The sequence below is a fragment of the Nothobranchius furzeri genome, chromosome 16 (assembly GCF_043380555.1).
Source record: "Nothobranchius furzeri strain GRZ-AD chromosome 16, NfurGRZ-RIMD1, whole genome shotgun sequence".
In the NCBI taxonomy this organism is placed as follows: Eukaryota; Metazoa; Chordata; class Actinopteri; order Cyprinodontiformes; family Nothobranchiidae; genus Nothobranchius; species Nothobranchius furzeri.
The window spans coordinates 32,424,094-32,451,108 of NC_091756.1; the positions used below are offsets into that span (position 1 = coordinate 32,424,094).

Here is a 27,015-nt window from a genome sequence, read left to right on the forward strand (position 1 = left end):
TCCAGGGTCTGAAATGTAATATTTTTTATCTTGTGCTGCTTTTACTTACTGTTTAGTGTAATAAAATTATTTTTAACACCTTTTGTTTTCCTTAGCAGAATTATTCTTAAAATCCTTACCGGATTTGACCGATGGATACCCAGAAAGTGATTCATTTTGCTACTGGCAGGGATATTAAATGTATTCTAAATAAGAAGAAAGTAAATGAACACGTGATGAAATAAATAAAACAATATACAAGAGAGAATGATACAGGAGAAATCAGTTCCATCAGCTATGCCTGTAAGGCTGTAATCAGGGGGAAATTAATCAACTTACCAGCAAAACAGAATCTTCTGAAAATGAACTCCTATCTTAATTTGGATGAAAAACTGAAATAAGTGAAACTGAGGTTTCAAATCACTAACAACACTCAATCCTTAAAGAGATCAAAGTAATTTAAATAAGAAATAGACAACATCTTAAATGGGGACATAAACAAAAAACATATACTTTTGAACAGTGATAATATACAAGGAGCAAAAGCATATTACAGGTGCTGGTCATAAAATTAGAATATCATGACAAAGTTGATTTATTTCAGTAACTTAATTTAAAAAGCAAAACTTGTATATTAGGTTCATTCATTAAACACAGACTGATATATTTCAAATTTCTCTTTTAATGGTGATGATTATAACTGACAACTAATGAAAATTCCAATTTCAGTATCTCAGAATATAAATGAAGACCAATGAAAAATGGGTTTTTAGGAATGTTGGCCAACTGAAAAGTAAGAACATGAAATGTATGAACATGTAAAGCACTCAATATTTAGATAGAGCAACTTTGGCCTGGATTACTGCAGCAGTGTGGCGTGGCATGGAGTCCATCAGTCTGTGTCACTGCTCAGGTGTTATGAGAGCCCATGTTGCTCTGAGTGGCCGTCAGTTCCTCTGAATTGTTGGGTCTGGTGTATTGAATCTCCTTCTTCACAATACTCTATAGATTTTCTATGAGGTTAAGGTCAGGCCAGCTTGCTGGCCAATCAAGAACAGGATAGTGTGCAGGTGCTAAGTCCTGTTGGAAGATTAAATCTGCATCTCCATAAAGTTGGTCAGCAGCAGGAAGCAGGAAGGGCTCTAAAACTTCCTGGTAGACGGCTGCGTTGACCTTGGACCTCAGAAAACAAAATGGACCAACACCAGCAGATGACATGGCACCCCAAACCATCACTGACTCTGGAAACTTTACACAGGACCTCAAGTAAAATGGATTCTTTGCCTTTCCTCTCTTCCTCCAGACGCTGGGACCTTGATTTTCAAAGGAAAAGCAAAATTTACTTTAATCAGAGAACATAACTTTGGACCATCAGCAGCAGTCCAATCCTTTTAGTCTTTAGCTCAGGTGCTTCTGACACCATCTCTTGTTCTAGAGTGGCTTGACACAAGGAAAGCGACAGCTTAAACCATGTCTTGCATACATCTGTGTGTGGTGGTTCTTGAAGCACTGACTCCAGCTGCAGTCCACTCTTTGTGAATCTCCCCCACATTTATGAATGGGTTTTGAGTCACAATCCTCTTCAGGGTGCAGTTATTTCAATTTTTCTCTACTTTTTTCTACCACATCATGTCTGTAGGAGCCAATATTGTTTTGGTTTAGATTATATTATGGTCTAAGTTTATTTTGATAATGTTTTATGTACATTTCAGTTTATTGCACTATGGTTTGTATTTCCTTTAACCACTGGTGACACTGTGGAGCCTATAAAGGTGTTGAGGTGGCAGTGCATTGGCATTTTTTTGGGTGACGGGAGGTCACACGGTTTTTATCGCTTCGTTTGGTTTCATATGCCACATCTAATTTGCCGTTATAATTTTCATCATTCACATAAACCTTGATAAGACATAGCCATTCTGGACCCTGCATAACTGTGATCGTCAACATATTCAATAAATGGGACAATAAACCCAAACCCGCTTTCTGCCTGGACAATATTGTTGAAGCGAGTCATTGCCTCCACCCGCACCCAAGGGTGATTAAAAGTGGGACTTGATAGTCACTACAATGTCCTTCCCTTTACCTCTCTATTACTGTGCTTGGACACAGAGCTCTGTGAACAGACAGCCTCTTTAGTAGTGAACTTTGGAATCTTGCTCTCCTTGTGAAAGGTATCAATGGTCATCTTTAGAACAACTGTCAAGTAAGCGGTCTTCCCCATGACTGTGTAGCCTACAGAACTAGACTGAGAGACCATTTAAAGGCTTTTGCAGGTGTTTTGAGTTAATTAGCTGATTAATGTGTGGCACCAGGGCTCTTCAATATTTAACCTTTTCACAGTGCTCTAACATTCTGAGATACTGAATTTGGGATTTTCATTAGTCGTCAGTTAGAATAATCAATAAATAAAGTTGTGACATACCAGTCTGTGTGTAATGAATGCATCTACAAGTTTCACTTTTTGCATGGAGTTAATCAAGTAAATCAACTTTGTCATGATATTCCAATTTTATGACCAGCACCTGTAGACTACTAGCAAGGCATCTCAGGAAACAAACAGCAAATATCCATATAATCAGAGATCAATCTTCAAGGTTTATACAGTATAACAATGAAGCAATTAAAGAAACCTTTAGCAAGCACCACGGGAACCTATATTAACAACCATTGTCCTCGAGCAATACAGTGCTTTGGAGTCCTGACTTAGAAAAGCACTCTACAAGTGCACATCGTTTGTCATTCATTCATTTATTATTAATTACACACATTTGTCATAAAACTGAACAGTGGAATGTGAAAACAACTTTTCAGTTATTACATCACTTCATTCATAACTTATATGACAGCTAGTGATAATACAGTATGTTATATCAGTGTAGTCCTATACTAACCACCATGATAACAGGAATAACGGCCCTGGTGCACAATGGAAAACATTGATTTATGTCACAATGCACATCAGTGCTCCTGCAAAAAGAGTTTCACTTGTTCACTTGTCTCTCTTCTTTTCAGATGACCAATAACCTGTAAGAAATGATGTAAAGTATTAGTCTTAATTAGCATATTGCTGTGATATAAAGAATTGAACACGCTAAATCAGAGATGATGGATAGGACGGCTCAGAAACACTCTCAGTCTTACTGTCTCTCCTGGATCTCAAGCTGTGCCTCCTCCAACACACCTGGGTCCGGAGGAGGACAGGAGAGCCCCAGCTCAGAGCCTAGCAGATTTAGAGGAGGCTATACCCAACAGCATGGAGACGTCATTGGCTGAGGTGAGCCAGGCGCCACCATCCGCCACCATGATGGCACCAGTCATGTAGGAAGATGCTCGGCTAGCCAGGAAAAGCGTGCAGTGGGCCATCTCAGTCTTGTTTCCAGCTCGCTGCAAAGGTATGGACCGGAAGGACTCAGTCGCCTCCATATGAGAACCACCTGACAGTTTTACAAGAAAAACTCCAACTTCAACTAATATTACTGGTTTGGTCTAACTCATGCAGTTCAACCGTCTTGTTGGATGAATCCCAGTAACGGCACTATGTAGGAAGTCTTTACCGAGTCGGCGAAAGCCCTCTGTGCCGGAGATGGGACCTGGAGCCACAGCGTTTACCCTCACACCATTGGGCCCCCACTCTACAGCCAGGTGTTTTGTCATGGCGTCTGGAGACAAAACGAGCAACATGAAGTTGTCTGAATTGTACATTCATCTTATGTTATTTTCTGTAAATAAGCTCTCACCATTTGCTGCCTTGGCAGAGCCAGCATGCACCTGTAGAGCCTGCCCTCTGTATGCAAGAGTTGCAGAGATGTTGACAATGTTTCCACCATGATCCTACACACAAAATACCCTCATTATCACAAATATAGTTAAAAGTCACACCAGAATATTACAGAGGGAAATTATTAAAGAGGTCCTTCACTGACAATCAGTTTTTTTATTATTGTTTCTGATTATCAGAGTTTTTCTTGCAGGCTGAATATGAAAAGTCTCCAACACCTATCTCCTGCATTATCTTCTGATAGAAAACAGACTGTGAGACTCTAGGATTTGAAAAGCCTGACAGATCTACATCACACTGTCACTTAATGTTCATGGACTCACCCACCTTGACTCATGATGGGAAAAGGCTGTTGCTGGTTTAGCATCCAGGAAACAGATAAATCTCAACTAGTAGAAGCTAACTGTTAGCATTAGCAACTTCATAACATGGCAGGCTTGTAATATTTGTGGAGATAAAGCATCAACGTTGCAAAGCAAACTGAGTCAGTGGTAGAATCACGCTGTTAGCCAATCAGAGGCAAGATGTCAAATAAGATTCCACATCCTGTCGCGTGAAGCTACTTTCTCCGCCAGCTGAATTCTCCATGCCACAAATAACACAAGCCTGGAGGAGCTTCTGCGAAGTGAAGTTGTTGATGCTAGCGGTTAGTTTCTACTAGTCAAGATTTCTCTGCTGTTTCCTGGACGCTAAACCAACAACAGCCTTCCCTGTCGTGACTCAAGATGGGTGAACCCATGAATGTTAAGTGACAGTGTGTTGTAGATCTGTCAGGATTTTCTAATCCTAGAGTTTCACTGCCTATTTTCTATCAGAAGCTAATGCAGGAGATAGGTGTAGGAGACTATTTTCATGCTCAGCCTGCATGAAAAACTCAAGAGTGACTGATTATGATCTGAAATAATAATTAAAACATGGGTTTTCAAGGTCCCACACCTTTAAAATTGTTAGTGAATTTTTTGAAAATAAATATTTAAATAAAAATTACTGTGAAAATGTTGAAAATTAACAAATTTTAAAATTATTTGTTAATCTTTACTGCCCCCTTTTGGTGGAACAACAGTGTTCCAGCAACACACAGCAACTGTGGACAATAATAATAAATACAAAACACGGGGGCTGGAGCACTCAGGTGAGTACACACATTTTTTGATGCAAAAATGAATAATAAACTAATAAATGCACGGAAAAAACAAACACGAGAGATTTATTTACCTTAAACCACTTCTCATAAACTACTTTACTGGTGTTGAATGTGCCCATGGTGTCTATCTCCATCACGGTCCTGAAGGCATTGAAGGAGAGAGCAGAGGCTGGGCAGATGAAGTTTCCAGCAGCATCTGTGCAAAAATACATTTTGTAAAGAAGCAAAAACTATGAAATAATACAAATCTATCATTAAAAACAAAACAAACGTATAAAAGATATTTAACTATTCATTTAAATCTGATTAGTGAAAATTATCTTGCAGTAATGCATCTAATCTGTTTAGGTAACAAGGGAGCAAAGATAGAACGTTAACATGCAAGAAAAGTTAACGATCAATCCAAACTCTTTTCCCTCTGAATTTTGCCCTCGTTGTTCAACCTAAATTGGCTAAAGAAAGCATCTGTGATCAACTCAAAGTGCTGGCACAAGCTACATTCATCACGTACTGTTGATAAGGATGTCTATGTGACCAAACTGCTTGATTGTTTCATCCACAGCAGCAACGATGCTCTCAGGCTGCCTCACGTCGATGCACACGGGAAGGCAGCGGCGTCCTGATGCAGCACACAGCTTCTTGGCTGCCTACGAAGAAGTGATCATTACACATAAACATGACAACATCGATGAAGACTAGGCGGATATGTACAAATACAGAAGCAATAATTAGAACGGACCTCCTTCAGTTTGTCCAAGTTCCTGCTGGCAATCACTGTATCACAGCCATGCCTGAGAACATTTTTTAAAAGTATAAAACACTGTGGAGATAAATGACCACAAAGAGCTCATAGTATGTGTGGAAAACACAGGAATCAAAAAGGAAGGGAAGACAGGAAATGCAATGCCAAGGATGTTACACTGCCCAGCCATAAACAAAGTGGCCACCTGGATTTAACTAAGCAAATGGGTAGGAGCCTCTTCTGCAGAAGGCTTTATGCAGCAGACTCGATCATCAATGTAAGATCTTGGAGAAACATTAATGCAACACTGGATGGAAATAAATCTGGTAATCAAAGCTAAACACGGTCCAACGAATTATTAGAGTGTGTGACTTTTTTGTGTGTGGGGTGGGGGTGGGGGGTTGCAGTGTATAAATGAAAATAAGTTTATAGTGAAAATGTAAAGATGTATTTATTTTTCAGTACACGAAACAATAGAAACAGCGTTGATATTTCACAAACTGTATCAAAACACATGCAGGCAGTCCTCACCTCATGAAGACCTCAGCTATGCGGAGTCCAATTCCAGATCCTCCTCCTGTGATAAAAGCAACCTGATCTCTTTTAGAAAGAACATTTCTGTTAGATATCATTCAAAATAAACGTGCAACTGAGAGAAGCACGTATAGAAATAATAAAAAGCATGAACTTGCATTCTTACTTTAGTAAATCTGGGCTGTAAATGTAGGTGTATGACGTCAGACAGTCGTCAGAGCCAACGTCTTCAGGCAGCTCTTGTTTAGCTTTTGCTTCTGCCATGCTTTTGAAAATAATACATGCAAACACACCATGTTAGTGCGAACTGCACATTACAGGCAAAAAGGCTAATTTCGTGTTATTTACATTCATATTTGTATTCACCAAGCTGTAACCTACGGGTTTTAACAGTTACTCTATTAAATCTGATTCAAAAACCGATGAAACCCGCTGATGCTTACGTCGACATAGCTCAGCACCCAAAGCGTTTACGTGGGATTACCTGGTTTTTGCAGCTCAACAAAGTTCTTCTCTTACGAAACAAACGTGGGTCAACAAGGACTTGAAGCCAAAGCCACCTGTCTACATTTATCTGTTCCTCTGGCGAAGCAAGGACTTTTTCTTTACGGACAGAAATGAACTTTGCACATTTACTTCTGCCGTCATCTGTTAACTGTTGCATCATGGGTAATGAAGTACTGCAGGGTAACGTTCAAGATCATACATTTATGCAACCCTTCTGTACTTTACTCACATGTATAGGCGGAGATCCCAGAGGGGAGAGGGGGGACGCGTGCCTCCCTTGCATAAAGTTGTCCTTCCCAAACATTATTGAGCATATATAATTATTTAATAGTGATATAGTAGAAAGCAGAATACGGACGATAACAATTATAAATATAAAATAATGTGTTTTTAATCATTAAGATATTATGATCACCCATATTAATCAAATTGATAGTTATCTTTCTGAAATGTCTAGAAAATGATTAAACTAAAGTTTTTCCCAGTCCAAAACCTTGTTGTTGTTTATTTACCTTGTGATTTTAAATGATGTTTTATTCATAATTCAACCGTTTTCCCTCTAAAACTGACATTGTTAGCTTTCATTTGTTCTGCTGACTATTTCATGACACATACTTCCCATCAAAAATATCTAAACCATAGGTCTGGAGCCATAAGTGACGAACAGGATAAAACACTAAGTTGTGTCTGAAAATATAGATATAATAGAAAATGCAAGTTTAAGCAGCTTTTCAGTTATTTTTTTTCATAGAACAACTGAATTTCCACAATACAATGACAGTAAAAGTACCAGTAACAGATCTATTTATTTTTATGACATTATTATCCACAAATATCAGCATCCCATTAAAAACAAATAAACATTAAAAAGTGTGATCGTTTTTCTTAATTTTAAATCCTAATATAAAAATAGCAGTTAAACAGAAGATGGGAAAAAAATGATTTTCTGAATGTCATCCCAGAAGAAATCCAGAATCCTTTTGATCTCAGAGTTCTGTGTTTGATCAGTTTTTACTGATTGCTATATCTACATTTTTACATGACAGTTTTTTTTATGTTGTTTGGGAGATGCTTTGGTCAGCTCTCATGCTGTTTTTAATTGCGCCATACAAATAAAGTGGTAAGGTTGTCTCGGAAGTCTGAAAAAAAAACTTTTTTTTTCTGTTGTCACAGTCATCTTCTATTCAATTCAATTCAATTAAATTCAAGTTTATTTATAAAGCGCCAAATCACGACAAGAGTCGTCTCAAGGCACTTCACATAATAAACATTCCAATTCAGGTCAGTTCATTAAGCCAATCAGAAATAATGTTTCCTATATAAGGAACCCAGCAAATTGCATCAAGTCACTGACTAGTGTCAGTGACTATACAGCAATCCTCATACTAAGCAAGCATAAAGCGACAGTGGAGAGGAAAACTCCCTTTTAACAGGAAGAAACCTCCAGAGAATCCTGGCTCAGTATAAGCAGCCATCCTCCACGACTCACTGGGGATCGAGAAGACAGAGCAGGCAGACACACACACACACACACACACACACACACACACACACACACACACACACACACACACACACACACACACACACACACACACACACACACACACACACACACACACACACACACACACACACACACACACACACACACACACACACACACACGCACGCACGCACACACACACACGCACACACACAAAGACAAGTAATGTGTCTATAGTTATATTGTGATGTCTTAGTAAATATTCTATTTGGTGAAAGATAAACTTTATTGTATTTGTCCTGGTGGATCTATAATTAAACGGATAAACTAGCAGAAGCACATCCAACGTCAAGGAAAGCAAAAAGTTATTATCAGGAGAGGGATAATGTTTAAGTGGTTAGCAGCAGTGTGCTAGTCGAAGGCCCCCTCCCTGAGGCCACCACAGCTCAGCAGAACGTCGTTGTAGCTTCTTCTGGGGAGAAAAACACTTACAGAGAAAATAAAGTTAACAGCTGAAATTGCAGAAAATAGTACAGTTAAAAATAAATATAAATATTTCTCAAAAACTATTAATGGCCTTTTTTCAAAAGGTCCTTTAACAGTTGCAGCTCTAAACAAGTTTTATTTAGGTGTACTCAGAGGGAAAATGACCTTTTGGATTGTAAAGGTTGCAGACTTATGATCTTATGCAGGTTTCTAAAAGACAAGATTGGTGTCAGGAATAGCTGCCAAATGCTATCTGAAATAAACATGTTTTTTTCTGTGTTCATGTCACCTGTTGCTGCTCCAGCACACCCAGAAAAGTTTGACATTGATGTTTTGAGGTTAGAACAAATATTGTCAATCTGAAAAATACTGAAGGTGTGAGACTTAAAGTGACAATGTGTAGATTTTACTGTTAATTTCTGTAAATATCAACCAAAATATTGTTGAAAATTCATTAAATGATGCCCAGTTGTTGAAAAAAAAGGCAGCTTCATAACATATAACCATAAAAATCAGGTCTAAAATACGTGGAAGCGGGTCTAAGGGTGTTTCTCAATGTCAAGGCACCTAGCCTTGCGAGGCCAGGCGCCTAGCTTATGAGGACACTGTCCTTCCTTGGTCAAAGAAAACAGTTAAATGGAACAGACTTGCATCACATGACCACCACGGAAGCACGTCACATGACACGGGAGAAAATGTTATATTTTGTACGTATAAGTTTCAATATAAATATAGAACAAGCCTTTAATTTTTAAAATTTTTATGTTTGTTAAACTAAATATTTAAGTGAGTTACTACCTGCTAGCCACCGAAGCTGCAACTACAAAGCAACTAACCAACCTTGGATAACTTCTTTGGATCTAAAAAAACATTTGAAATTAGTTGACTTACATTTAAACTTGAAATTTGCCCCCGAAGTAGCTGCTGGCTTCTGATTCACCATCGTTTTGAAAATGCCGCTGAAGTTTGCACTTTCCTAGGCTTTTTGACCCTAATGGGCATCCATTGACAAAGTTTTACTCTAACACAAAAATAAAGCTTGCATGCAACAATTAAGGTATCTACTGCCGCTATCACCAGAAAAAAATACACAATGTCACTTTAACTGATTGGAACAAAAACAACCCTGAAATAAATCCAGAGGATCAAGATGAATATAGAGTCTGATTAAGCATAGAAGTCTGTGATCTGGTTGATCTACAACATCAGTCATCTTCTAAAATGGCACCAACAAGGCTCTCCACCAGCAGACCAGCTCTGGCTGAAACGATTTGGGGTTTCCAGTTTCAGAGTTGATGCAGATCCGTGTGCATTAGGACAGAGTGTCTCGTATTGATCTGTGCTTTGGGAGTAGGAGCCGAAGAAAGATGAAGGCTGCAATGGATCCCTCAAATAATCATTCTCAGACATGCAGCTGCGGCTGTCTGAAAGCATCAGGAAATAAGATGAGAGCTTTTTCTAATTTAATTAGGGTTTTTTTTTTTTGGAGAGACTTCCAAAGCAAAAGTTTAATGGATCCGGTCCAAACTTTTAGGAACTGCAGACTTTCCTTTCTTCTTAACATAAATTGTTTCAATAGATTATAAGCTCATACAGAAACTCATCTGGAGCATATTCATTAATGTTATGATGGGTCAAGGGTGTCAGGTGTACCTCCTTGGCAGAGCCTTATTTTTTGTAGTTACTTTGGTAATCTAAATAGAAAAATTTTGATGGGACAAATGGCCAAAAGTAAAGGCAAAATGTCCAGGATGATGAAACAATGAAGGTGGAGGAAATCATCACGACTTGTATGTAAAAAGGTGGAGACGGTAAAATGGTGCAGGTTGTATGGTAATGTTTGGCAGAGAGATGGCGTTACATGCCAAGGACCTGACTACCCGCAGACAAAACACTGTAAATTCCATCAACACCACAAAGCTCTTTGGATATCAAATGTATGGAACAGGTTTTCACCTTCTTAGCCTTTTCCTTAATGAAGTGGTATGTTGTGAGATTTTATAGAATTGATCAAAACATCATGTTAAACACTAGCAAAAGTTCCATCCATCCATCCATCCATCCATCCATCCGTCCATCCATCCATCCATTTTCATCCGCTCATCCAGAGTCGGGTCGCGGGGGCAGCCTAAGTCGAAAGGCCCAGACTTCCCTCTCCTCAACCACTTGGGCCAGCTCCTCCGGGGGAATCCCAAGGCGTTCCCTGGCCAGGTGAGAGACGTAGTCCCTCCAATGTGTCCTGGGTCTACCCTTAGGTCTCCTCCCGGTTGGACGTGCCCGGAAAACCTCACCAGGGAGGCCTCCAGGAGACATCCTGACTAGCAAAAGTTATAAACTAAAATTGTACATGTACACCTCAACCGTAACCAACATTTGATGTTTTAAAATAGTGAAATAGAGTCAAATAAAGTCAAGAGTGAGTTACCCCCAATAACTTTTGTGTAGTCATTATTTTGACATTTTAGTGCATCCTAATTCAAATGTAAAAATTCAGCCTAGAACTGTCATTATTGTGCTGCTCATCAGGTCAAAACTCTGCAATTTGCTGACTTTGAATCAGCCATTGCAGGCGTTGCTGGTACTCTACTACTTTACTGTGCTGCACTTGACTCCAGCCGACTCTCGGTCATGCCTCCAGTTGGCTCGGCCACTCATGAGCCGATACCAAACAATGCAGGTTGCTGTCAGTCACTAGCCGTTTTTACAAAACAATGTTGTCAATTTGCTGCAATGCTGTGGCGGCATCAGGTAGGTTGTTTATAAGTGGTCAGACTGTGGGAGATGGGAGGATTTGCTCTTTTTATGAAAGATTATGAGATGGAAGCATAAAAGAGGTATGGGGTGGTCTCTGCGTTGCTGCAGATTTCTGTTTATCTTGGACATACTGTAACTTGCTTTTTATTTTGATTGAAGCCATGATCGTTACGTTTTTTTTAACAAGCTAAAGGTGTCTGTCCTCCACATTCCCTCTGCAGTCTCAGGTGATCTGAGCTTCAGCTCTAATCCAATCCAATCCAATCCAATTTTATTTATAAAGCGCATTCACAAGGCATTACAACCAAACAAGGCGCTGTACACTAAAAATGTTAGTTAATTAAACCGGCGTTATACAAACATGTCGAACACAGATAGAAGATAAAAAGTAAATACAACAAAATTCCCAAAACTAACATCTAAAAATCAATAAGACACAGAGAGAATAAAAAATTAGAAAAACATTTTAAAAAAGAACCTCAAATAGTACAGAAGTTGATATTGTGAAGTCCATTTTTAAACAGTGCAGATGTGAGTGAGGTTCATAATTATGTGGTATAAGCTAGGTTGAAGTAGTGAGTTGTAGTAGTACTACAACTAGTACTAGTGTAATGAAGAGATGCTCATGGAGCGCTGCTACTGCCTCAATGCTGCTATCTTGGTCAAGCTGCCTTGTACTGTGGCTATAACTACAGCCACAGTGGCTACGGGTACAGCCAATTTGCTATGAGCATAGCTACTGTACTACGGGCAGAGCACCACACAGCCACATTAGCGTAATATGGAGCGCAAGTTCAAAGTGCACCAAAAACATTCATTAAATATCAAATATGAACAAAGTTTCAAATATGAACACATTTTTCAATTACTGTACTTATAAACTGCCTGTTTTCATAGCTACGGGATAGCAGTCATAGCCATTTGTGGCTACTGGTGGGCCATCGTGGCTGTGGCTACAATCGGAGCTAGGCCTCCCTCCAAAATTAGGCAGCTGCATAAATTTGGGTAGTTTGTGTAACTCCAAAATCTTTAGAACTAATCATTGGAACTCAAAATTGATTTGGCAAGCTCAATGACCCTTGACCTCCATTCACAAGTGAATCCAAATATGAGAAAGAGTATTTAAGGGGTCAATTGTACGTTTCCTTCCTCTTTGAATATTCTCTGAAGAGTAGCAACATGGGGGTCTCAAAACAACTCTCACATGACCCGAAAACACAGATTGTTCATCATCATGGCTTAGGGGAAGGATACAGAGGTTTCAGCTGTCTGTTTCCACAGTTAAGAACATACTGGGGAAATGGATAGAGATAGGGTGAGGTGCTCGGACATTCGGGAGGGACTCGGAGTAGAACCGCTGCTCCTCCGAATCGAAAGGAGCCAGTTGAGGTGGTTTGGGCATCTGGTCAGGATGCTTCCTGGACGCCTCCCTGGGGAGGTGTTTTGGGCGTGTCCTGCCGGCAGGAGGCCCCTGGGTCGACCCAGGACACGTTGGAGAGGTTACATCTCCAATCTGGTCCGGGAACGCCTTGGGGTCCTGCGGGAGGAGCTGGTGGAGGTGGCTGGGGAGAGGACGGTCTGGAGCTCCCTAGTTGGGATGCTGCCCCCGCGACCCGGACCCGGATAAGCGGAGGAAGACGACGACGACTTCCACCTGTTTCACTTTCTGCTAAAGCGCCCCCTGACAGGTGAAGGAAAATCTTCAGTAAAGCCGCACCTCATTATAAGCCGCATGGTTCAAAGCGTGGGATAAAAGTAGCGGCTTATAGTCCGGAAAATATGGTAGTTGCTATTTTTGCAGTTTTTTCTTTCAAAAGAAGTCTTGGTAGCCATTATGTTGTAAAAACAAGAACAAAGATGAGTAATTTCAGTTTGTTGCTGAACATTAGCCTAGTGAACTAGAACAAATTCTTGCTTTGCAAAGTTTGGTCTATAGGAATGCTCCATTAGAACCTCTGCAGACCCCAGCAGCATTCTGGCTGGCCAATCACAACTCTCTATAAGGGTTTTAAACTGATAAGAGCACTGTGATTGGTCCACTGTGGTGGGCCAATCACAGTGCTCTATTGGTTTTGTGGGTCAATCAGGGCCCTCAATTCTTCTGGTGGGCACGAAGATGTGATGGCGTGGAACAAGATGGCGACAGCTTGTTTAAAATGGCTTTCACATCAATTTTGGACTATTTGGACTTGAGCTTTTTTAGAATCAGGAGCAGATATATTTAAGTCCTTTATTTAGAAAAGGGATGCATTTTAAACCTTCTTCAACAGTGGACTGCCTCATTTACCGACATCTGTTGTGGTGAGTATGTCACGTTGTTTAATGTCCAGTAGCATGCAGAGATCGTTTGAAAGACAGGAGAGCCCGTACCACGGCTTGTCAGGCTAGATGAAGACAATGTAAAATTTTAAAGACACTTATATTTTAAATTAATTCCTAATTTTCCCACTTTGCAAAAGTATTCAATTATGTATGCTTTAATATTAGGAGTGATGGGTTTTATAATAATAATAATACATTTTATTTAAAAGCGCCTTTCAGAACACCCAAGGTCACTTGACAGAAAACACGTAATAAAATACAATAAAACAATAATAAAACCCAAACAAGAAAAAAAAAAACACAGAGAGAAACAGTTCAATAAAATCAGAGGTTGTAGGCAGATTTAAACATATGTGTTTTGAGTTTTGTTTTGAAAAGGGTAAAACTGTCGATGTTCCTGATGTCTGGGGGAAGTGAGTTCCAGAGACGAGGAGCAGAGCGGCTGAAAGCTCTACTCACCATGGTAGCGAGACGGGCAGAAGGAACCGCAAGATGGATAGAAGAAGAAGATCTGAGCGAACGGGATGGGGTGTGAATACTTATAAGGTCTGAGATATATGGAGGAGAGAGGTTGTGGATTGCTTTGAAGGTATGGAGGAGAATTTTGAAGATGGGCCTGAATTTAACTGGGAGCCAGTGAAGCTGCTGGAGAACCGGGGTGATGTGGTGAAAGGAAGGGGTTCTGGTGATAAAGTTTTAGAAACTTTAGGTTTTCATTTTCCTAGTCTTATTGGAAGTACCTTTTCATTCCCAAGCACAATCTCAGTAGCCTGGCAAGCCAGACTAAATAAATGTATTATTTAGTCTGGCCATGCTCCATTGACGGCTCTCGGTTGTGGGGCGGGTTCTACCGTTGTCTTTCAAATGAAGGCTACAATCTCAGTGTATTCTTTTTAAACAAGCAATTAACTCTAATTTCCTTCTGGGATTAATAAAGTATCTTTGATTTGATTAGATTTGCTTTGAATTTTTCAATTTGACATAATTCTACCATAGGTGACATTTTACTGGATGAAGTTGGCGGATACCAGAACAAAGAGGAAGAGATAAAACACAATGAATTAATAACATAGCCTTAAATCCCTGAGTGTTCTGCAGCAATCAAGGCTGCATTGTCTTTTTGTTTTTAGATTTCTACATTATTTATCAACTCAAAGCTCAAAAGTCCCTTTGGAAACAGAAAATGTCTTCATGCAGGACAAAAGACACAATGACAGAAGACTGCCATTACCCAGTCACGGTGATGGTTTCAGACATTTTAATGTTCCTAGAAGCCTGGAACAGCTCAAAGGTCGTTTTCCTCTGCTGCTCCAGAGGTCAAAACAGTCTAAAGGTCTCTCAGTACTGATGTGTGATTTAGGGCTTTACATGGGTGTCTGTGCTGGATCTGTCAGTCCCGCTTTGTTTTGGCTTTCTGCTGATGGGTTTGACGGGCTCAGCTGTCCTTCCTCCTCCAAACCCACCAGCCTGCTGCTGACCTCCCACAGCCTGCGAGCTGTCTCATCATTCAGGGCCTGAGGCGCTGGTTCCTTTTCGGTCATCACGTCATAATACCGGCCCGTCACCCCCTCTATTTCCTCGGCTACGGCCAGATAGACGCTAGGCTGGGCCCCCAGCTTTGGACCCTTCACCAGAAGGGAGAAAAAAGGACCTGTGGAACAGGAGGTTGAAGTTTTTGTGAGCTACAGCACCGTAGAGCAGAAAAGGACAACAAACATAACAAATATGTTGTTTATTTAGTTGTAACGTCCAAAAGGCTCAATTTTCATCTACCGGTATATATATTGATCAACATAATAACCTTTAATCTACAGCATAAATCCACTTTCTATTTGGCGTTCCAGAACCAGGAGGTTCTGTTCAGCGTGTGTTGACATTCCATGAAGACAAAACATTCAAACAAACATTCTCTCCCAAGGTCCTATTCTCTCTGCATGAATGCCAGACGTCAACATTCTTCACTCTGAATAAGTGAAGACTCCACGATGTTATGAGTTAAATAATCATATGTGATGGATGAACAAGATGTTTAAATGAAATGTTTCAATAACCTGTGCTTAAACCAGTGAGTTTAAAATGAATATTGTTCTTACAATGATCCATTTATTTCATAAATCAGTATGTGTTTGATTTAACAAGTCAATCATTATCTACACTCATACACATTACAATAAGATTAAGGTTAAAAACGTCTTGTATCTGAAGGATGGCGTGGCTTTCTGAGGAACATTTTGGTAAAGCCTTCCAGACATGGCACATTCTGATTTACCAGAATACACCAGAAATTATAAATAATGAGTTTATTAAAACAGGATTTACTTCCCGAGTAACTCAGTTTCCAGCTGAGCCCTGATTCAGCCAAATCGGGAAAGAAGCCTCTTTTGAAACAAACTCCTTTGACCTTAAGTCAAAACCTTTCTGCGACGCTGCAAGTGATCACAGACACAACAGCTCTTTTCAGAGCTACTTCACACCTAACCTGTAGACCCCGGGTTGCATCTCATAGTCGAGGAAGCTGAACTCAGAGGAAGCTACTAATCTCTGAGTATTGTGGTTTCGACGTCCGGTGACCTCACCACTCTGACCGCAACCCTCCGGCAGCAACTCATACAAGGGTATCGTAAGCTTACATACTGGTGTCTGATGAGGTTTTCATCAATAACTAACTCTCTAGTTTATAACAAACAACAAATTCTTTTACACCCAGATTTCACAATTTCTCTCAGATACAAAGAACGGTTGCTACAACATCTAGCTTCCATCACAACACCTCACATCCACCACACCACATCTCATTATTCATATCTTGTCATGTATCATTAGTTTAGGAACAACAATCAAATTCATTTTATAAACTACATACTGACTCTGTCTGAATTATTACGAAGTGTGTTTATGATCCCTGAATAAGCAAAGAACCCTAGAATCTTCTGATTAAACATTCAAAGATCAATCAGATTGATATTTCATATTTGTATGGAATATCACATCTTATTGGTCATAATTAATATGTAGTAGTTGCTACATAGTTGTGTTTAGGTCTTTTAACGTTATTTTTATTCTAATTGTGTGTTGGTGAGCTAGAGGAAGGACTTCACCCTGGTGGACAATAACGATTGACTTTAATTTAATACATTTAAATAAAAAAAAAGTAATTTCTTTTAACAGAAAATATGACACAATGCAACATTAGAGAGACAATGTGTAGTTTTTACCATTAATCTCTGGAAATATCCATAGAAATGTTGTTGAAAATGAATTAAATGATGTCCAGTTGTTGAAAAATATACAGCTTTGTAACATAAAACCATAAAAACTGGGTCTAAAACACATGGGAGAGGGACTTGGTCTATGAGCGACACCATATTAGATGTTGTGTTTCCTTCTACGGGAGCCTGTGAGGACAAAATGCATTTACTGATTTATAACCAACAGTTACAAAACTGTTTTGCCATTCATTAACGTTGTTTTACACATTTACTTCTTCGCTTGTTGCCAGTGATAAAAGGGAGTCTGATGTGTGTCACTTTGCTGGAGGTTGCACTCCCAGAGATTTTTGACCCAAATGGCCATCCGTTGGTTAGGTCTTACTCAAACACAAAATACTGCTTGCTTGCAACGATTTAGGCATGTACTGCCCTCATCGCTAGGGAAAATACACACTGTCGCTTAAACAAATTTGTCCCTATTTGTTTTTGTTTGCTAAATTATTCAAAAGTAAAATGTTTAAAAATGCAAGATCAAACAAAAAAATATATAAAAATAAAAAGTTCAACTTATTCTATTTATTTTGATGAAATTTCAAGACAATCTAAAATCTAAATCAGGGGTACTCAAATATAAAGGTGGTTTTCCAGGAACACTATTCAGAGCAACTCAGACCGATGCAGCATGGACCGACCGCTGTTCCCACAGGCTTGGTTCGGTATTTTCCCTCTACTTTCTCCTCTATTTTTAGTCCCTTCTCTGTTGAGGTACCTGGCAAGTCCGAGTTAAGCCTAATTTATACTTCTCCATCAGCTCCACGAGGGAGAGACACGCACGCACAGATGGGAGACAATTTGCCCTCATCCTTCTCCGTCTCCTGGGGAGTGTCCCCGCCAGGACAACAGAGGGCGTAGCGCTGTTCTGTGATATCCTGTCATGTACCCAGTCCAAGATAGTGTGTTTACCGTAAATCCTCTAATACAGGCCCGGGCTTGTATTTGACTCAAGCTCATCAAGCTCCAGGCCTTTATTGGAAGGAGGGCCAGTATTAGAGGCAGGCCTCTATTTCCATTTGAGCAAAATGAACTAATGGTTCGCTGGAGTTTTTGACAATTAAAAGTGCGCCCACATTTTCAAAGTTAAACACATTTCTTTTAACAACGGTAGTTCCTGCTTCAGCCCTCTCCCCCCTCCCCCTGCGCAGCGCTCACTGATGCGCCTGCAGCCTCTCGGAGTTCCTGCTGCTCTAAACATTAAAATAATTTTCATTTTCTGTTCCTCACTTCTGATGACCTTCAATGGTGTCTGTTTGTTGCAACAGCAGGTACAAAAACTAACTTGTTTTTATTTGACTATTTTTCTGTCCTGTCTGTTTATCATCTTCCTGCATCTCCTCTCAATCCTAAAGAAAAACTGCTACCTGGGTTCATATATATTCACCTCATGAGTTACCTTTGAACTGCAGTTCTAAAAGATCTACCGACCACAAAAACAGCGGAGCGCTCGCTGTTTGGCGGCTGTATCAGTGATCAGTGCGTCGGAGGACAAGGTGATGCGTGCAGCGTCCCGCTCCACAGCATGCAGCGAAACACATCAGGCGCAAATAAAAGACAGAAAACATTAAAGGAAATGAACTGACATGAACGATCGCGTGTTAAATTAGTTTTTGAGGTGGCGACACCTGATTGTTACTGTGGCCGTGCTCAGGAGGCAGATCTACCGACCGCGAAAACAGCTGAGCGCTCCCTGCTGTGATCTGTGCGTCGGAGGACAAGGTGAAGCGCCCCGCTCCACAGCAGCGATAGACATCAGGCGCAAATAAAAGACAGAAAACATTAAAGGAAATTAACCGACATGAACGATCGCGTGTCAGTACCTACGGTCCGGCACTTGAGTTTTACCCCCAAAAAGAGAATGTGATCATACGATAATTCAATAGGGAGCGTGGTTTCACAGACGCGGAAGTGATAGCGTCGGTGCTCTAGGAAACCCCCGAGCGTTCGAGCGTCAACGAAGTGACACGGAAATGCCGGGCTTTCCAGAAGTAAGTAAGTAAGATAACTTACTATGAGCTGATAGTTCGTTGGATTGATCGGTAGGTTGGAAACTCTGATCGTGAATCTGAAGAAACGATGACTGAGTGGTGAGCTGGAAAGGCGACTTCCGTTTATAGCCGCGGTTTGTGACGTAGGTGCGACGTGAAGGGAATCCCCGCGAGGGGCATGCTGGGAGTCCCTACTTCGCGGATTTTCACCTATCGCGGCCAGGTCTGGAACGCATCTACCGCGATAAACGAGGGATTACTGTAGTTCATACACCCCCTACTGCTGCTCCCCAGAGTGTTCTGCAGCATAATCAGCACGTTCTCTTTGAACTTGATAGTGTAATGACCTGGCTGGGGTTGTAAGCCAGGTGCATTCTGGGTATTGTGTTATATGTGTTTCCTATCGTTCTGCTAGTTCCTATGTGCTGATTTGCATGTTTTGTGAGTGTTATGTAAGCCACAGGGAAGGTGATGTGTGTTCTGTGGAGCGGGTTGAATTAGCATGGTTAACTGACACCGTGACTCTGTGTGGTAGGAGCGTGATAGAGGATCGTGTCTGTAGCGTTACAAAGCATTGAAGAAAAGGCCTAAAAAAGGTCTGCGTGAACTTCTACTGCCTCCTGCTGGTTGATTTGGGGACTAAAACCATGCCGCTGGGACGCTAGTACTTGCTTGTTACCACATGCCATCCGGCCACAATAAGAGACCGGCCATTATTTACCTCCGCTGACTCAGACACCGGCCAGAATTGGAGACCCGACCTTTAATTGAATACCGGCCTGTATTAGAGGATTTACGGTATATTGTTTTTTTTTTTTTAAACACGGACAAATTTGTCACTCATCCTCCTCCACCTCTTCATGCCACTAAACCCACGTTTCCCGTCATTTCTGTACAGAAATAAAACGCTTGCTGCGTATCTTTTCACTCATCCAGTCATGGGGGAACAAAACGTTCATATTTTAGAGTTTTTCCATGAGGTATTCTTCAAGCTTCTCCGTGTCTGCTGCTAGATATCCCCGGCTTTCTGTACGTTTTTGAGGGCGCAATGGCGACGCTGTCGACAATGGCGGCCTCCTGACCAATCACAAGCTTGCGTTCTTGGTCTCGACGGAGGAATGTTTAGAAAAGAGCTCGTTTCCGTCCATCCTCGCGACCCTGTCAGAAAGCCCTCGAAAGGACGGAAAATGGCATGCGTGCGTCCCGACGCAGAAGTATAAATTAGGCTTTAGGCCGGCAACATGATTCAGGCCGTTGATTGACTGGGGGGGTGGAGTCACTGGAGTTTTTTGCCTTCTGTTTCACTGCCTGCAGCCATTTCCTGGTTCAGAGTCTGACAAAAAGCCACAAAACTGAGCAAAATGTTCAGCAACACCACCATTTTTCAGCTGAGTTGTGTTTCTGTGGAGGATACAAGTTACATTACACTGTTTACTGATCCCCTCGTGCTATTTTTCACGAGTAGAAATCCCACAGTGCCGAGGGTTCCCCCTTTTCCTCCCCCACACTTATAAGGGGCGCACCCACTTTCTGTCATGGAGCTGCCATGGGAACAAAAGTACACTGAGATGGGCTGACTCAAACCACGCAGTACAGAGCTGTTTTAGGCTGAGTAGTGCTCCTGGAAAACTAGCTGAAGTGGCCAAGGGCCACATTTAAAATGTCCTACGAGTTTAAGGGCCGGCCATTGAGGAGGGGGGTTCGGGGGCCACAAAGAGGGGGCTCGTGGGCTAGATCCGGCCCATGGGCCGCCTTTTGCGTGCCACTGTCTATTTTTCTTGACCTAAATATTTTTTCAATTTACAAATATGTATGAAGAGAATACATTTCTTTAATTTTATTTTTGTCACTAGAAATAAAAATTTATTTTACTATATTATGTACTCTCCCTTATGAACTATGTTCAATGAAAGCCTCTTTAAAAACGACAAATAAAGAGAACTGAACAAACAACGCAGGAGCTACAAAAGTGAAACTTCTCGAATGGAGAGGACATTTAGAGTTATTTCTTTCATTTCTGTTGAAGTACACTGACAGATTTGTTCTCCTTGAGAAGTCTGGCGTCTGGGTCGACAGAACGCAGCTCCAGGCAGCTGCTAACTGTGCATTAGGTGAGCATTTATTGATTTGCCTGAATTCACAGTTCAATAACAAAAGACAGATACTCACTGAGCACAGAGCTGGAGAACGGTGATTTGTGCAGACCAGTGTGTCTCCCTAGCTCTGTGGCAACAACTCCTGGGTGTACAGCATTCACTGTGACCCCTGTGCCTGTTTCACACACACACACACACACACACACACACACACACACACACACACACACACACATGGCTGATCATAAACACAGGCCACACTTCCCTCCCACACATGCCCACATTTTCAGCAGCCTGTAAACTCGCCTTCCAAGCGCTTGGCGAGTTCTCTGGTGAACAGAACATTGGCGAGTTTGCTCTGACAGTACGCCTGCTTGGTATCAAACTTCTTCTTCTCCCAGTTCAAGTCGTCAAAGTCCATCTTTCCTATAATGTGGGCGAGCGAGGCCAGGTTGATCACTCTGCTGGGGGCAGACTCTTTCAACTTGTCCAGGAGGAGGTTTGTCAATAAGAAGTGTCCTGGAGGAAGTCAGACGCACCAGTTAATCACAGAGTAGGGGAAGTTTTACTCAGAAGTGTTTGGGTGCTTCACAGCTACCAGATTTACCAGCCTTACCTAAATGATTAACTCCAAGCTGCATGTCAAAACCATCCTCCGTCTTGCCCTCTGGACACCTCATGACTCCTGCATTGTTTACCAGTATGTGCACACGGTCCTCCTCTGCATTACAACCATATTGGAAAAGGATGCAAGAAATTGCTGATATAATAAAATATGGCCATATTTTGTGTTATGATACTGAATCCATAATTAAAACAGTGTATTGATTTTATATTTTATTGAGAATTCACATGAAAAAATTGACTGTATTTTTTGTTGGGTGTAATTGAAACTCCAACTGCTAGGTGGCAGCAGTTTTTACTTCCTTCATTCTGTCGGAACAACAATTTTCAGAGATGTGGACGTGTTTTGGAAGTGTCTGGCCTGAGTTTTTCCTGTTAAATTCAGTCTTACAAGTTGTAGATATTGTCGGGATTTTAGTATCACGATATATTGTGATAAATATCGTATAGCCACATTCTTGCCAAGACACACCCCTGATATTTGAAAATCTGTCTTCGGGATTGCTGCTTTCTGTTTTTCCATCAAAAAAAGAGTCAGATTGACTTTCATCACCTCGGTTGATTCTCTGAGCAAACTCTCGGATAGACTTCATTGAGGCAAGGTCAAGGTGACATGCGTAAACATGAGGATTCAGAGTTTTCCCTCGGATATCCTTTGCTACTGCTTCACACTTCTCCATGTCACGGCATCCCATAATGATCCGACCTCCTGGAAACACAGGAAAGATTAGTGACAGCATAAACGAGGCTGTCCCTTTTGGGAACAAATCAACACCTATGTCTCCACACCTCTCTTGGCCAGCTCTTGAGCCGTCTCCTTCCCGATGCCCGTGTTGGCACCAGTTATAATCACAGTCTTTCCTTTAATTGTAGCCTTACTGGGACACCGGCCACCAGTCACATGGCTTCTGAGAGGAAACACATAAAACAAATGATGTTTGTCAGGCACCCGAGTTCATAACAGCATGGTCATCATGACTTTAGACTGTTCATTTTTTAATTTATTTTTCTGCCATGATTATGCTGCCTGGTGTTGGTGGGTAGGGGGCTATACACTGTGTGTGTGTGTGTGTGTGTGTGTGTGTGTGTGTGTATGATGAGGGAGCACTTTGACTGCATGAGTGACTTCAATAGTTTGTACTTTTCATTTTGCAATGGTGTGCAAAGGCCATGTTTTACATGAGTGTGTATTGTTGTTTTTATTATGTGAGGCACTTTGTGCAGATTTGACCATGAACAGTGGTTCATAAATACAATCTGATTGATTGATTGATTGAAAACTGGTATTAATGAAAATGTCTCAGTCCAAGCTAAACTAGAGCTGCCCCTCAAGTCCACTTGCAAAACTAACACAACAAATCAGCCATAAAATGAAAACCACGGATCTCTGAAGGTTACTATCTTGTTACAATGACATGTAAAATACAAAAAGTAAAAATTACCCTTCAAAATTAGCAGCAATAACAAAAATGTGAGTTGACCGTGAGAAAAACTGCAGTTTATAAACAACCAAGCGTGCTCTAAAGGGCTGCAACCTGTGAATGACTTTTTAAAGTGGGACAAGAAAGGACAACTCATCAAGAGTTAAACTCTAAACATTAGAGTAGGGTGCAAAAGTTCATTTATTTCACTTTTTCAACTTAAAAGGTGAAACTAATATATTGTATATCAGTTTGTGAAAGTGTGTGTGAATGGATGAATGATACACTGTAGTGTAAAGCACTTTGGAGTCCTTAATCTGAGAGGCGCTATACAAGTGCGGGTCATTTATCATTTATTGAGTCATCACAGGCAAATCCAGATATTAAAGCCTTTATTTAATTGTAATGATTATGGTGTACAGCTGATGAAAACCCCACATTCAAAATCTCAGACTATTAGAATATTGTGAAAAGGTTCAATATTCTAAAGTGTTGCACTCTAATCAGCTGATGAATCCAGAACACCTGCAGATGCTTCCTGACCCTTTAGATGGTTTCTCAGTCTAAGTTGAATTACTGACATAACTGGACTTTTGCACCATATTCTATTGTTCGAGTTTCCTCTGTGGAAACATATGCACAGTGCAGCAGTTTTAGCTAGGCTCGTTGGAGCTGGAGAAGCTAGATTGTGACATTTATTTGGCACTGCAGGTATCAGAACAGTAACATGCAGAATAATTTGAGTCTGGTGTATGATTTGTGTTTACGTTGTGCAGAATTCCTACAGCATTTGTGGCTGGCTGTTTGTCAGCCTTTCATCAAGACCTGCAGAAACTTGATTTTGACTCAGTCGTCTCAACCAGATAAGGCAGGAAAACAAACACAAAAACCCGGATGAACTGTAACTCTGCTATTCTACAGGACCTCGTTTATCTTTGTCTCCGTTTTCTGAGTGGGTTGAAGGTTGTCTGAACTAAGATTTGTTTCAGAGTCATAAACATTGCAGGATGATCTGCTTTATGTGTGATGATGTTCAGAATGGACTGTTTGGGAATTTGTTCTGAAATTAAAGCCTGTTCAGTTAAATGAGGCCGAATCTTGTGACTTTCCTCTACTGGACTCAATAGTTGATTCTGACACAAGCAGAGCAGTAATTAGAGGTAAAATGTGAATTATTAAACACACTTTGGATACCAAACACTCAATATAGCAGCTTTCAAAGATCCCTGTGGCATAAACATGATGCACTGTACTTCATCTGAGCAGCAACAGCATCCGAGTTACATCACATGCAAAGTTTACTCACTTCAATAGAACAGCGCAGCCAAACACCGTCCCAAACACGGAAACCGGTAGAATGTATTTACTCATCACTCCAGAATGCCTCTAACCACCAAACACGACACTAACCCTGTTTAAAGCTGGGTTCACATTTGTGTAAAACACAAGGTTACATGCGCACTCCTATGACGTCATCAACAAGCACCGGCATGTAGCATTGTGGGAAATGAAGTTTTTTTTCTTGCCAAGACTAACGCGAGATTGGTTGACAGATTGAACGTGTCCATTTTATATTTTACAACTTGTGAGTAAGAACCGTAACCCTTATGTGAACTAAGTGCATTTTGTGGGGCAGACAGGTGTATTTTTGAGAATAATTTTCGCTATGCTGCTGCAATTTATCTATTTTGGGGGGAGAATGCGTGTGTGTGTGTGTGTGTATATATATATATATATATATATATATATATATAATTTTTATTATTCTGTCTGGGTTCGCAGGGCAATTGCAGACTCAATTTTTAGTTTTTAATGTTTTCCACCAGATTGCGCATTTTCCCTATCTATAGCGGGAAAATAACTAACGTTGCATTCATCTCTACATAGCACACAAAAAACGTCTTTATTTTTTAAATAAAAAAGAATCATTTACAATTCTAGTATTGATCATATACCTGGCAATAAAGGGGTTAATCTCAGAAACGAACAATTTTTTAATTATATTTTATTAAGGCTGAAGCCAAGGATGAAATTCTTGTAAAAAAAAAATAAAAATTGGGACATGCAAAATATTATATAATATTTCTAGGAAGTTTTGCATGTGCATTTTTTTGTGCTCAAACACCAGAAACGTTAGAAAATTAAAAGGTAATATAAGGAGTAAACATGAGTCAGAACATGGGCATTTCAAAACACAGGAAACTTTGTGTGGTCTTAGTTTATTTTTCTTTCCATGACCATGAGTGATGAGTGTGAACTGCAACAGTGCCAATTTTACAATAAAAAATGAATAAATAAATACTAATAATAAAACAAACCAACCTGAAGCAAGGGATAATATGTTTGAGATAAATTAAAGATATTCTGTTCTATTCTATTCTATTCTATTCTATTGCATTGTATTGTATTGTATTGTATTGTATTATAATATATTATCATGGAAAACCTTAGAGATTCTCAGATATTACATATTCATTAAATTGCTGAAACAAGGTGTCAAATATTCAGGCCTTAATGCATTTAGGATTGTAATCGTGGAAAGTTTGAATCTTCTTGCAAATAGTCAGTCAGGGATTGTAATCAGGGATTTTGTTACATTATTATTTAAAATATATTTCTGTGTGCGTATCTACCACAGCTCTAATGCTCTGTGATAGCATTGTGAGTGGTCTAGTGGCCAGACTGTTACATCAGAGTCTTGTATAGAGAGGACATGATTTCTGGCTCTTGCTAAGGTTTGATTTTATTTATCTCATTTAGCAAAATTTGAGTTTTTATTCCGTTTAGCCAATGAAACAATGAAAGGGTCAACAGATATTTTTGAGTACTTTTCTTTTTCAACAGAATTGCGATTTTCTTTTTTGTTATTTAAAATCTTCTCCAAATTTCTAAGTGAATTTTTTTCCAGCCTTGTTGCATGAAAATTTTAATAAATTATTTGAAATAGTGCACAATATCAGTAGCCTAATTGGGCTAATTGTTTTCATTTTGCAATAATTGTTAAAATCCAATTATATGTTTTGTAAAAATGATTTCTGACAGTGGCACAGGAGTTAAGTGCTCGCCCTATAATTGGAAGGTTGCAGGTTCGAGCCCCGCTCAGTCTGTCGCTGTCATTGTGTCTTTGGGCAAGGCACTTAACCCCTCTTGCCCGATGGTGGTGGTCAGAGGGACGGGTGGCACCAGTGTACGGCAGACTCTCCTCTGTCTGTGCCCCAGGGTAGCTGTAGCTACAGTGTAGCTCATCACCACCAGGATGTGAATGGGTGAATGACTGATTCTGTTGTAAAGCACCTTGGGGGGTTCCAGGTCTCTAGAAGGCGCTATATCAAATACAGGCCATTTACCATTTGAAAAAAATATTCTGTCAGAATTATTTAAATTATTTGTACGTTTGAACTTGTAACAGACCCATATGCTTATTTCTTTTACTCAAGTTTGTGAGCTAAAAAGTAAAATATTCCATCACTGGCTTGTTGTTGTTCTGATACACCAACTTAGTTCTGAGATGACATCCAACACAAGGTTTTTAACACATCTTTACTTAAAATAAATAATACTTTTTTTCAAGATCTAATTTAAGCTTTTTAATTCTGTAAGAATATTTCTAAATTCTGCATTGGTTGTAAATCTTGCTTAACTTTGAAAAAAAAAACTAAGTTTGTGTTCACAAAGGACAAACTCAGGACTGTTTTGTCATGAATTTGATTTAAAAGAAGGTCAGTGTAAACTTTAGGCCCAAAATTTTTAAATGTCATAGTGCAAATAAATCAACCCAAGAATGTCTTCCTGAGGTTTTAGGATACGAAGATAAATTTACCACAAAAAGGCCATGCTTTTGAAGGAGGCGGAAACTTGGTGACACACAAAAGTACATAAAAAAACGTCAAC

At 40.2% G+C, this 27,015-nt stretch overlaps 2 protein-coding genes across 3 annotated transcripts; both read right to left on the reverse strand.

Moving 5' to 3' along the window:
• Positions 1-2,821: 2,821 nt before the first annotated feature.
• On the reverse strand, positions 2,822-6,834 carry decr2 (2,4-dienoyl CoA reductase 2, peroxisomal). Of its 2 annotated transcripts, none has more exons than XM_015963409.3 (10): positions 6,662-6,834; positions 6,344-6,442; positions 6,175-6,243; positions 5,641-5,692; positions 5,413-5,548; positions 4,973-5,097; positions 3,717-3,810; positions 3,534-3,638; positions 3,225-3,413; positions 2,822-3,003 (listed from the first exon to the last, which is right to left on the reverse strand). In XM_015963409.3, the coding sequence occupies exons 2-10, from the start codon at positions 6,439-6,441 to the stop codon at positions 2,969-2,971; spliced, it is 903 nt and encodes a 300-aa protein (XP_015818895.1). In that variant the 5' UTR covers position 6,442; positions 6,662-6,834; the 3' UTR covers positions 2,822-2,968. The 2 variants fall into 2 exon arrangements, 1 of the variants encoding a protein (XP_015818895.1); XR_001573263.3 differs by having other exon boundaries at positions 2,864-3,003; positions 3,121-3,413.
• Positions 6,835-14,973: 8,139 nt separating this feature from the next.
• Positions 14,974-24,606, reverse strand: LOC107388056 (retinol dehydrogenase 13). Its single transcript, XM_015963408.3, has 7 exons — positions 24,431-24,606; positions 22,493-22,611; positions 22,257-22,412; positions 21,696-21,800; positions 21,386-21,598; positions 21,153-21,254; positions 14,974-15,383 (listed from the first exon to the last, which is right to left on the reverse strand). The coding sequence occupies exons 1-7, from the start codon at positions 24,493-24,495 to the stop codon at positions 15,097-15,099; spliced, it is 1,047 nt and encodes a 348-aa protein (XP_015818894.1). The 5' UTR covers positions 24,496-24,606; the 3' UTR covers positions 14,974-15,096.
• Between the last annotated feature and the right edge of the window lie 2,409 nt (positions 24,607-27,015).

Coding starts and splice junctions, on each gene's coding strand:
- decr2 (XM_015963409.3), bottom strand. CDS start 6,441: ATGGCAGAAGCAAAAGCTAAACAAGAGCTGCCTGAAGACGTTGGCTCT. Junction 5,098..5,412: donor CATAGACATCCTTATCAACA/GTACGTGATGAA, acceptor ATTTTTGCACAG/ATGCTGCTGGAAACTTCATC. Junction 3,004..3,224: donor TGACGTCTCCATGCTGTTGG/GTATAGCCTCCT, acceptor CATTTCTTACAG/GTTATTGGTCATCTGAAAAG.
- LOC107388056 (XM_015963408.3), bottom strand. CDS start 24,495: ATGAGTAAATACATTCTACCGGTTTCCGTGTTTGGGACGGTGTTTGGC. Junction 22,612..24,430: donor GGCTGCGCTGTTCTATTGAA/GTGAGTAAACTT, acceptor GTTTCCTCTCAG/AAGCCATGTGACTGGTGGCC. Junction 21,801..22,256: donor TGCTCAGAGAATCAACCGAG/GTGATGAAAGTC, acceptor GTTGTAATGCAG/AGGAGGACCGTGTGCACATA.